The sequence below is a fragment of the Nymphalis io genome, chromosome 9, assembly GCF_905147045.1.
Source record: "Nymphalis io chromosome 9, ilAglIoxx1.1, whole genome shotgun sequence".
NCBI classification, from domain to species: Eukaryota; Metazoa; Arthropoda; class Insecta; order Lepidoptera; family Nymphalidae; genus Nymphalis; species Nymphalis io.
The window spans coordinates 6,268,975-6,282,170 of record NC_065896.1 but is presented as its reverse complement, the minus strand read 5'-3'; the positions used below and the strand labels follow the sequence as shown (position 1 = coordinate 6,282,170).

Below are 13,196 nucleotides of genomic sequence, written 5' to 3'. Positions count from 1 at the left end.
ACGCTTTTAAGAGAAAAGTTAAAAGTTTGAAAATTAAAAAATACAAACTATTTTTTTTTCCTTATCCTTCCTTAAAAAGAATATTATTAGTTAATTAAGATTTAAATTCGAATCGACAATGAATAATCACGGGACCACATTTAGTTTCTTTTAAAATATGAACACCAACCTCAATTGAATATTCAGCGACACAAAACAACCAAATTATAACGATAGCGTTCATATACATGTCTAACTCTTGCCTTCCATACAATATTTTGTAACGATGGCCCCAACTATATTGTAAATGCAAAAGTAACACACTTTTTGTTAGTTTTTTTTATTTTTACTTGATAAACTCTTCTTTTTCTTTTACACAACAACAGAAGAACTGATAGATAAGACGTGAGTTTTTGTATTGAATTGTAAAGAGATTATGGACCAGAAAGTGATATGTCACTTTGGTAATTTCTATTGCCGTAAAATGCCAGGATTTGAGGAATAATTCTATAAATGTTTTCTTTATTTGCTACTAAATGATTTCAATAAAATTCGTTACAAAGTTTCTAAGATTCACATAACTGATGGGATGCTTTTTATCGTGCATTTCCTAGAAAATAGATAGCTATTTAGCATAATACTGTTAGATTCACTTCACAATGAATGGTGGATGGTGAAAATTGTGATTGAGTGATATAATTAGTGCTTTGTTTATGTATATGTTGTTTGCCCATCTAGGTAGGTACCAATCACTCGTACCATATTCTACCTCCAAACAACAATACTTGGTATTGTTGTGTTTCAGTTTGAGCTAGTGTTAATCCGGGGACAAGTGACATAACGTCTTAGTTTCCAAGGTTAATTAGGTGGTGGTGACCAATTACCAACAAGTGCCCATTTACCAAAAGAACATGCACACTTCAATGCTGTAGAAGTTCAAGTTAAATTATTTTTAACTTTGAAACCCTTATACTGTTTAGTTGATAATTTAAATTTCCACTTCTCTCATGTTTTTTGTTTTATTATTATTAGTTTGTTCTGTTCTAATTATGTTTTACTTATAAGTGAAAACATAATTGATATGTGTGCTAACATTAATATCATAGTTTTAAGAATTAATGTACTATGTATGTATGTTTCCCAAAGAAATAAAAAAAAATAATAATAATAATCCACTTTTTGACAGATGGTGCCAGTAAGAGTGGTAACGCAATATTTCGTTTATCGATTCAATTATTGTCCCAGCACTGTGTGCAATGTAACAATATTCATTACACGAGTTGATAATATTTATCTTCTTTGGTTTTGTAAAATCTGATACATTTACGGTATTGTAAAAGTCATGAATAAGGTAATAAAATATGATAAGGCAATTTACATATTTCTTTTATTATTTTTAAAATTAACATTTACGTTATGTGGAATAGTGACTTTCTGAGTTAAATGTCAAAAACCGACTAACCTGCTGTTAAGAGTACATAGTAGTTAATTTCTGTAAAATGTGCTCGGAATTTAATAAGTCATAACTCACGGGTACGCGCGGCGGAAACGCGCAGGTTGACTAATAATAATAATAATATACTAGAAATACTTGTAACATATATTGCTTTAAACTTTTCTCCATCGACTATTTATCCCTTATATATTGGACATCTTTTTATCAATTACAAACTGTTGTGACGATTCATTTCATGAATTTAATAACGGTGAAAATATAGGTAGATACAACTTTATATTAAATAGGAAATATATGCTTTTATGAGTTTAACAGCGCACTTTATCCGATAGGAAAATGCAGACAGCATTTTTATTTCAAATGTTCCAGAAATTAATTAATGGTAAAATGTTTTATTTCATAAATAAATATTTATTTTATTCAACATTTTTGTTCGTATAAAGTTATATGAAAAACGATTGAACATCTGCACAAACATTTTCTAGCATACTACATAATCCAATGCAACAAAGCTTTGTCGACGCAGTAGATTTCCTCGTCCTATTTTTACAGTAAAGAAATCGCCTCTCTTAAAAATTCGTTTAATTTCGTTCATGTCATAAAAGCAACAAATACCGCCAACGTCAAAGCCAGCGTGTAAGGGATGAAATTTTTAGCTTAATTAACTTTCCCGAGAAATAGTGAGGGATTTTTTATGCTTTGAGTAATAGCTATTCAAGTATAAAAACAATTAAGGTACCTATTTAGCGGCTTAATGCTTCAAATGAAATGTAATTTAATATCATGCTATGTAATACCCGTCAAAGATGTTCTATATTACTTTTCAGAGAAATTTTACTACCATTTTGTGATTTAATCATTGTTTTGTTATTATATATTAGCAAATAAGGTTTCATTGATAAAATTATAATCTTATTACAATATTTCTATACCTAATAAAGTTAATAGAAATGTGGCTATAAAGTTTTGTTGAAAAAACTAGTCTGTTGAAATACAAACTAACAATTCGTCACAGAATAAACATCGACATAGTAAAAAATATTTATGAGGCAGTTTTATTGTGGGGCCGCAGGGTGTTGTGTGTGCGCGCCGCAAGGCAGCGTGCAGGGCGGCGCGCAGGTGCCGGCCGTGTCGCACTCCACCGCGCCGCCCGCCGGCGTTGGCGGCGTCCGCAGGTACGCTCACCACCAACACTCACCCTCTGTGTGTACACCGCACAAATAGAATCCTTCCAAGAACTTGAGGATGTGTTTCCGCTATGTTACAACGTACGTCTGGTACAGAGTATAGACGTTGTTAACCATAGTACTGTTTCCGAAGTAGTTTATATCCCCTGAGATTGCAACTTGAAAAATAATAGGGAGCGACCAAACTCCGATACCATATTAACTTCATATTAGCTATATTAATGGAATATGGTATCGGAGTTTGTAGATCAGTAATAATGAAATATTAGCAATTATTTATATATAGCAATTTACTTTTATTTCTAATCTCATAAAGGATCAAAATCGACCATTCTAATGATGGAATTATATATCAGATGAATTACAACTATAAAATCAACCTAAAACATTTTTTTACTTAATATATTATTACAACGTAGCATAATGTCCACTATAATCCATATAAATTACTTAGGGAGCTGAGAATTTATGGGGTAAGCTAAAGGAGGTTTCTATAATATAGCTCTATTTAATGACTGGCTTACAACCGACACTCGCGGGAGAATAATAAGTATTATGTTAAATATAACAAAATGAAACAATGTTATTTGAAGTTATGTTATAAAATATTACTAAAGAGACTTTAAGAGTTATTTACCCTTAGGTAAATAACTCTTAAAATATTATTTAGATGAAAAAGCGTGGACTTAGTTAGTATTTGTTGATTTTCATGTACGATAAATAATAATAAGATAATTGTATATTATTAATAATCTATAACCTATTCCAACCACAAAGATCTCGAATAATCTATTATATTAATAATGGATTAATGAAAAAAGGAGTTATGAAGTCGGCTAAGTTGCTATCAAAACCATGAAAGTTAAATTAATGTGGATATAAGTAGTTAAATGGAATAGTGTAGTATTAATAAATAAGGATATATTAATTAAGAATTGTTTGTTTGTTCAGTTTGTAATACAGCAGAGATATTAGCAAATCTCATGGAATACGCAAATTTAAGGTTTATCTTCACCCTTTCTTCGATTAGAATATTAAATGTATATGTAACTTTGTGAAAAGATAAACTACAGAGTTTCTTGCCGGTTCTTCTACGTTGAATCTACATTTCAAAGCGGAAGCTTTACATTTCACTTTGATTTTGAATACTTAATTAAAAATTATGATAACGGAAACACTTTCTCAGACGTTCCAGTCCTCTTATCAATAACTCTAAGTAATGTGTGTTTTCTGTCTAGTTAACTGTGTGTCGATTCAGAGTGACGTAAGTTAGTGTTATTATGAGTACAAATAAAGTCTAACTCTATTAATTTTAATCAAAACATTAGATTACATTTTTGACGATTTTTTTTTTTTTGAAATTTCACAGAATAAGCAAAACAAAGTCACAATAAACTTTTTGTTGCACATCACTCCTAGTGAGTTAAAACATTAAAAGTTCATTGTGGATGTAAATATGTAAGTTATGTTTTATATTATATGTTATCATCCGCAACGAAACGGCTCCGACGAGATAATGTAAGTAATTTATTACATTGACCAATACATTTACCATAATCTCTGTAATAATGAGTACCAGAATGCAGATAAGAGTTCTAGAAGAATTCTTGTAAATCATCGATTGTTACCGATGGTTGATGTAAGCATAGATCCACTGCATGGTAACAACATACGTAACTGCACGTTTGATTTGTAGTTTAACGCAAGTAGGTATGAGGCAGTCAGTGCATACTACATACATACAGAATTACTTAAATATATTTACTTGTATATCAAACTTAAGGCGCCCCATGACTTCAATAGTATTTAGTATTACAACTTCAATTGATAAATTGTAAGAAACACTTTTTAAGAAGTGGAAATTAAAATTTTAAGTCCTGCGAAATTGAATTGTTTGTTTAACTTTATTTGTAATATAATATCGAAACTATGTTTGTATATACTCGTAAAAATATTTTATTGAACTAAACTGCATTTTATTCTATTCCTTTAATGAAGCTTGTATATGATTCCAAATGTTTCGCGCATTAATTTAAAGTAACAGAAAGTTAGCTTTAGATATTCGCAAAGTTCACGGTAGTTTATAGCATTCGCATGAACACATGTTTACATACGCTAGGCATCCTGCACGAATCGCAATTGAAATATCCTTAAAAACGGGAATGCTAACAATTCAATTTCGCTTTTTTTTGCTTCTATCAGTAAAAACTCCAATTTGTATGGTCTGATAGCTTCACCGGTGAAGTATTTGGCTTTACTCCAGCCGCCAAAGGCTGGCAGTTTTATTGTGTAATTACCAAAGATTATTGCGAATTCGTCACACGTACCATACAGATTAAAGTTTAATACAGATAAAGATCACTTGATGCGATATCTTTATATGTTCCATTACGTTTGAGTATATGTGCTTGAATATATATGTATTTGTACGCAGATTCAGTCAGTATTCCAGAGGGCGAGGCTATCGCGACTGGCGCACCCGAGGCGATCCCACGCTCATCAATTCACTCTGGCGCAGCCGGCAACCATTAGGCATTCGGAAGCAGCTCGGTATGGCTTAAGGCAATATTTGTCTTATACACAAAACTTTATTTCAATACCACGTACAATTTATCAAGTACTTTTGTATATATATATATATATATATATATATATTAACAAAAGTATAAAATACATATATATATATATCCGTATTATATATATATATGTATTTTATTGTTGCTAATTACCGTCATGTTCAGTCCTCCTTCTGCATCTGCTCTATTTTAAACCTGATGTTTTGTTAGTCATCCATATAAGAAAAACATACACATACAAGTTTTGAGCACAAAAGAAGTTGGACTCAAATTTGTTGACTATTTGGTGATGACGGTTAAGATGCAACAAAACAATAGTTAGACCGTATGATACAATCAATGTTTACACGGCTACTTTATTCACTTACATATGATAGTTAAAGTGCTTTTAGTTTATGAAATCTATAACTACATTTATTAACACGTTAATTTACTAAGCATTTTGTGCCTTATTTATGCTTTCATCGTACAGGAAACGCGGAGGTATACATAGTACTAGCGTTGCTGATAGGAGTGGTGACAGTTGTGGTAGGGTGTTGGCTATCGGACAACTGCTGGTCACCGGAGCCGGAAGACGTGCTGGCGGGCGGCTGACCCGTAGCGGCGGGCGCTTGCACGCACGTGTAGCGCCCGCCTTCCGCGGCGGACCGCGAGAGCCCGTCCGGTGCGGGATCGCTGTCGCCGGTGCTGCCACCGCCAGCGCCGCCCGCCGCGCGGGCTCCCGCCTTCTTGCACGCCGCGCGACACCTCTGCCGCGGCGCCTGTTTGCGTCTACCCTGTGACACAAGGCGGCCACCTCCCTTTTGACCGCATCCTTCACGTAGCTCTTGCCGGCATGAAAAAATTAATGGGAATCATATTCCAACTATAGCAAACGGCAGAGTGTGCTACATTGAGTAAGCGCTACGGACGTTTAAATACAATTATTACACGTGTGAAGATTTTTCTGGGTACAGAATATTGACAAGGTGCGAATTAACTTTCGATGAACCATATGAGCTTCGTTTAATATTTCGATATATTCATATTGTGTACGTAACTACGTAGGTAGCCACGTGTGTTTAAAAGTGTATTAGCATGCAAAGATAAATAAGATTAGCGAGGAATGGTGAATTTAACATATTCTTGTGTCATTGTGGATCTCATGACAGATCTCTCTCGTCGTAGATTACGCTTCTAGCGGTCGCTCTGATTTTAATCACTAAACGTTTACCACTTTACTATTACTTCTAAATGGATGTGCCTTGAAATGCTTTCCACGATTCGACTTGTAGTATAGAACGTTTTTGAACCCTTTAGAAGGAATTTCTTCTCTCTGTTTGTATGGAAGTTCCCGTATGATAAGTGCAATACACATCATTACCGTGCCTTTACCGTTCTATAGACTTTGTAAGGGACGTAATTAACAATAGGTTTAAAATATGCATTCTCAAAAGGAAGGCCATACCATCCCAATTTTATTTTCATATATTTGAATATCCTTCTTTATTAGTTCGTATAACATTAAGACGCAATTATAATTTCCTCGTAGTAAGAAGAAAGTGAGTTAGGACCAAAGTCTTTCTCAAATGAGCGTCAATTGGTTAAAATTTTATAAATAAATCATCGTAATAGTATAGTATTAAAATTGTGAGACAACGACATGGTTACAATTAATATAGAATTTTGATAAATTTTTGGCTGTTTGTAAATACCTACCTTTACAAAGGAATTGTAAACATGCATTGTAAAATCCGTATTACGATTTAAATAATACCATCAGTTTGAGAACATTTGATGGATTTGATATAGTAAAAGCGATTGAAAAGATCGAATGTGTAGTTTACCTTTATTTTTCTCGGTAATAATAAAAATAAAATATATACTATTATTTATTTGAAAGTTGATATAACAAGGCTAGCTCAATGCAGTTGAAATGATTACAGCTTTTAACAAAACTTTTATTTTATTCTCAGTTTTTCATGCAGCTAAACTTATCAAATTAATTTTTGTTTATGTTTAATTTATAATAATCATTGAATAATTGACTGCTTCTCTGTCAGAAATTTTAGATTAAACTAAAAAGAAAGACAAAATATAATTATGATAATTTGGTAGTCTATCCCAGTTTTAAATCGTACAAAATAACACTTTGCTTATTCTCTTAGCTCCACTGTGTCTTTTTCGAGTACCTGTGATTTTTATCATATAATATGATGTTTTAATAATCAATCCCGTACAATTGTTTTATAACGAAGTTGTCGTTTATCTTTCTTACTAGACAAAAGAGAGGTCATGCACTAACACAGTATCCCTTATTTCATTCATGTCTTTATTTTTATTTAATCACAGCAACACTTCATGAATATTTTTTCAGTTCTTAAAAACAGGCACAGAAAACACAAAATCTTAGTTGGCAACGAATTGACAGTTTAAGTAATAATTCATATTTCGTACAGTGCCAATATTTATAGACAGACAAGACCATTTACCATTAGGTAGGCGATTTTAACTTCTGCCTTCATGTGATATATATATTATGTACGTGTATATAAGTTCTAACATACTATCTCAGTCACTTATTTAATATATTTTATGATGATAGTTCAAATAGTAACAAAAAGTAAATACTATTTGGTTTATATATTATTAAAATCTTCTAAAAATATATAATTCTTGTAAAAAATGTCAGAAATTTAACTCTGTTCTGCGCTGATAGAGGTACTCTGCAAGCTGCAAAATGATATAGGGCTGAGACATAATTAATGGTATTAGCAGACTAGTGATGTCAAAAACTAGTTCCTAGTTAAACCTAATACACTATAAAAATTATCATATGGATATACAAGTATAAGATATATAAACTTTATTGTGAATGTAACATGCATTATATTGAAGTTACTTTCACGTCTCATGCATTAGTGCTAATTGTTATATTATATTATATTTTCTATTTCATTCTACAATTGCATAATTTTATATTTAGATTATGTTCCAGAATAAAAACAAAAAGCTGTAGTTATTTTTTTCTTTAAAAAATAATTTAAATACCTACTACATCAATGTCTTTCGTAATGTCTATATGAATAGTCAGTTTTGATTTTATACATCATACTCCCGGAATCAGAAAAATAGTTTTCTCCTATCGTTCTTACTGTTTCTGATTATTTGAATACACATCATAAAAATAAATAAGTGTTCTGAACTAGGTCTACACATAACAATAAAATATTGTATGTAAGTATGAATTCAGTTCAAAATAACATAACATTGTATTGATTTACTCTTAATGTATGTATGTAATGTATCAAATAGATTACTTTCTAATGTTCAATAAAATTTAAGCTACATATTTAAAGATTTTATTGGATGATAATTTATGTAAAAAATAGTTAAGCATCTCTGAATAAACCATCGCCATAATGATTCGGTTACATTTACCTATTCGCAGCGCAAATACGGGAAATGTAAACCGCTTGCTCTATAGTGATGCGAATGTGCACACCTGCCGTTATAAAGTGTATGTTCCTAGACAATAATCCAATGCTGATGGTAGTTGAGATAGTTTCAAAGCGAAGCTTACGAGTTATGACAATCATTACAGTTCAAGGAGTACTAAACGGCGAAAGTTACATAAAAAAAAACGATTTTATGAATGTTTTTTGAAATCTTTTTTTAATGTTTTATATGATATAACAAAATATGCGTTGCTTTACAATTCTAGATGTTTAATATAAGTTTTATTATGCCTTTTGATATAAATCAGATGACCATATTTATATATTTTAATATATAGTATTGTAATAACCATACAATTTAGACGAGTACCTTTGTAAAAATAATTTGTTTCGTAATTTTTATTATTATTTAATTCTAAGATTGTAAACATAACCAATTTTATCTGTACGTAGAAATATTGTTTATTATGCTTCTAAAGTTATGACTATCACCCTCAGTTATGACCACGCCAAACATGCTATTTGGATACTATATTTATTGTTAATTTTTCTCTTTAAGGTTTTAAACCGATTAATTAAATTCTTTAATAAACCATAATTACACTTAAACGATATTAGGACATAATAGAAAATCAAGTTTATTTTTTATTTAATCCTTAAGTGAGTAATTAAAAACAGAGATTTTATTAAATATTAATGAAAACAGTTATGTTTATTTATTCAGTATATTTTTTTAACATTTTAGTCATTTGGGCGACCGACTATGAACGACTCACCTGCACATCGCGCACGGGTAGCTTACACTTGGAAGGCAGATGGTAAAACTTCTCAACGAAGAGCATTACTACAAAATAGATCATTAATAATGCAAACCATCTTTGTTTTTTAGCCTTCACAAGTGTTATCACTAAACTACCCAATAAATTGAATTAGAGAGAGAGAGATAGAACTATTAATCACATAAAAATCCATAACATATTTAGTACTTTAAATTAATATTGGGTGTCCACGTTTGTCAGTATGTTTGACGTTGTATGTCGAATATTCGTGTAGTACGTAAGAAAACCGACTGAATAGTCAACATTTTTTATGAATTGTATAGATAAGTTAGGCAGTAGATAATTGTATCTTTAGGAAAGCAATTTACTCGTCGATTAGTGATTTAAGATTAATATTTTATTGTCTGTGCCTGCTCATTACACTCTATTTGGTTTATAGATTTAGTATATAGTCAAAATTATTCACATCTTGTATGTATTAACATAAATTATTTCAATGTATTGTTTATATTTAAGGTTTAGGAAGCGAATTTAAGATTCGATAAATACATTTATTTTAAAGAACTGAATGAATGTAGTAATTTTAAGCATTTCTTTTACATAATTATATGCATTTGTTCTCTTTGATTCATTATCAGAAGTTTAAATAATAGAATAATGTGTATGTATTTGATAATCGTCTATGTTATAATATGTATGAATATGTGGTGCACTGTAACAAGATACGATCGTGTTGTGTGAATATTGTAAATATTTGATGAACCACTTCCAGCGTGTTTGTTCATGTCTGGCGATTGGCTAGCTTGCCTGAATTAGGAATTGAGAGAATTAAGCTCAAGATAATACTTAATGTACATGACGTAACGTTATTGATTAATATTATGTCATTTGTCACAAATAATTCGAATAAATGTAATACTTTAAAATGAGTGTATTTACTTTTCATTTGCTAACAAATGGGTTCCTATGAAAAGCTGAATGGGACTTCAGAAAGTAAACTGTTGCTATAGAAAGAAATAGGCCGTGGTGCGCTCCGCTGTGGAAAGGTGACACAGAAAGGCTTTCCATTTGACTCGTGTATACCTACATAATAGATTTTCTATACTCAACTGCATTTAATAAAGGCTCGCCGCATAGCTGAAAACAATGAAGCTTTATTGTTATGACATAAATGTACAGACATAAATGCGACCTTAAATATAATGTAATATGCTTGTATATCGTCAATTAAAAATTAATACTAGAAAAAAAGCCGCATATTCTAGTGGATAGTGCACGTGCATCTTACTCACTCACTGGTTCAAATTTGAGTAAGCTCCACTCAGTTTTTATGCTTTGCTAATTTGTGTTTTTGATTTATCTTGTGTTCGGTGGTGAAGGAGACTTCTTAATAAGTATATGCAAGCTGCATGTATTGATAATTCTGCTACAGATATATTGACTAATTCGACTGAAACAGCGTGGTAGAATAAGGTCTAAACTTTCTCCTTAAAATAGAGGAGGCTTTTGCATTGTTGTGAGTCGACATTTATAAAGTGTGATTTTACCTACCTACTATTTGACTTCATATCATAAAAAGAAAATAAATAAAGACAGAAAAATCTATAATATTTTTGAAACATCCTCATAATAAGATTTTTTTATACTTAGCACCAAAAATATAAAAGTTGTGACTAGTAAGTGTCCAATCATATCTCCAATATTATATGCAAATCGAAATCACTGTTAGCTGTTTTTTTAGGGTTCCATTCCTTTAAAGGAAAAAAGGAACCCTTGCAATATCACTTCGTTGCCCTTCTGTCTATCTGTCTGTCCGTCAAGACACTATTTCTCAGGAACACGTAGAGGAATACTAAGGCCAAATACTGAGGTCTGCGGTGCCTTGAAACTGTGAAAAAATCAAAACTACGCAATTAAAAGATATAACGGTTTATGTCACATTGCCCATAAACTCGCAAAAGGAACCAAAACCTAGAGGGTACTTCCCGTTGACCTAGAATTACGAAATTTGACAAGAAGCAAATCTTATCTTTAAAAATCCGAATATCGTAAATTTTGTTGCTTAAAAAGATATGTTAAAAATAATTAAGGAATTTAATTTTTACGAAAAAAATAAAGAAAACCTATGATAAGACTAAATCCTAAAATAACTTGTCTATCTTTCAGTATGGTGCTACGGAACCCTCAGTGCGCGAGTCCGACTCGCACTTGCCCGGTTTTTTTAGCTAAAAACAATGTCAAAAGGTCTTCGTAAACCGTTGAAGAACGTGCCATTTTCGAAGGCTTGTTGTTCAAAAACTCATTAATTTTGATATCAAAGCTTTGGTAGCCCTCCGACAAACGTAGGCCATCAAGGAGCCAAACTCCTCGACGTTGAGATGTTGCTCTTTATTTTACTTTGTGTTGTGGTACAATTCTCATAAGTTGCAATTATAAATATAAATGTTCTTTGTCGCCGCAAAACACGTTACAAATATTGTATAAATACGTATCATTGTATTCGATAAAAAGTTAACTCTAAAAAATTTAAACTGGTAATAAAAAAATCTTATTTACATCATTACTTATAACAATTAAGTTAAAATATATATTAAATGAGTTCATTAATAAAAAAATATGTGTATAGAATGAATACATAAATGATATATCTAGAGAGTACTAACCTCTATATATATATATATTTTTATTATACGAACACGTCTTTTACTCAATTTAGTTAAATAAATAAAATTAACTACAGATATTTTAATACATACTGCGTTTGGTCAACCGATTTATTTATGGAGCCTAAAGCTTAAAAGGAGAGTTAAGTAAACACCTTCTCATTAGCAGGACAATCTTGTCATATAAAAGGACAGCATAAACATAGAAACAACACACCAGAAATAAACGAGCGCTTTCAAAAGCCAAGCTTGTGCCCTAATTGGATATAAAAAACACTTGACGGGCTTGACATTTTTCGAATGACTTCAATATGGAGTTATTGAAATATTAATTACTGTTATGTTATGACGTCGGAATTCCACACTTAAACCAATACTCAAACAATTTATATAAAAACAAACAAAAAGCCACTTTGTCCACGTCGAATAAGTCATTTTTGGAACTCGTGAATCTTAATCAAAGTTTATGGGTTCAAACCCAGGCTAGCATCGAGCACTGAGCTATCATATCCTCGATTTGTGCTTAAAAACTTGTACTCATCAATGAAGGATATTATTGTGAAGATATCGAATTGATTGAATTTGAGAATTGGAAGAATGCAATTCTCCCCACAATGATAAAATTTTGCTTCATGTGTATCCACCAATCCGTAGGAAAGCAACATGGTGGAATAAGCTGCAAGCCTTCTCCTCAAGTGGAGAGAATGCCTTTGACCAACGGTTAATATGCTGTTACTGCGCCTTTATGACTGTAAAACATAAAATATTAGCTTATTATATTCGTCATCGATAATGTATAATATTATAGATAGAAATTTAGACGGATACTCTATGATATAAAATGTTAAAATGTAGAATAAAAAAAATGGCAAAAAAAATTTTCTTACTTCAATATTTCTGTATATTCTTAAATAGATATCATTATGTATCTATTTTTTTTTAAACTAATCGGACTAACCAAATCTTAGAAACTACATTATTTAATAAAAATATTAAAAATTGTATAGATAATATATTTTAATACAATTAAGCCACCATTTTTGATGCGTGCCCAACACGATAACAAAAATAACGTTCCATTCACTACTATCAAAGGTAAAAGGGCTGACACGAAGGTCT

At 31.3% G+C, this 13,196-nt stretch overlaps 1 protein-coding gene across 2 annotated transcripts in view; it reads left to right on the top strand.

Annotated features, from left to right (window-relative positions):
* Positions 1 to 7,241, top strand: part of LOC126770747 (uncharacterized) — a 28,532-nt gene extending 21,291 nt beyond the window's left edge. Inside the window, exons 3-5 of one of the 2 annotated variants that reach the window (XM_050490282.1) lie at positions 2,508 to 2,610; positions 5,075 to 5,172; positions 5,671 to 7,241. In XM_050490282.1, the coding sequence (XP_050346239.1) occupies positions 2,508 to 2,610; positions 5,075 to 5,172; positions 5,671 to 5,792 (323 nt within the window). In that variant the 3' untranslated portion in view covers positions 5,793 to 7,241. Of the gene's footprint in view, positions 1 to 2,507; positions 2,611 to 5,056; positions 5,173 to 5,670 lie in introns of both variants that reach the window. The other variant, XM_050490281.1, reaches the window with a different exon arrangement.
* The last annotated feature ends 5,955 nt before the right edge of the window (positions 7,242 to 13,196 follow it).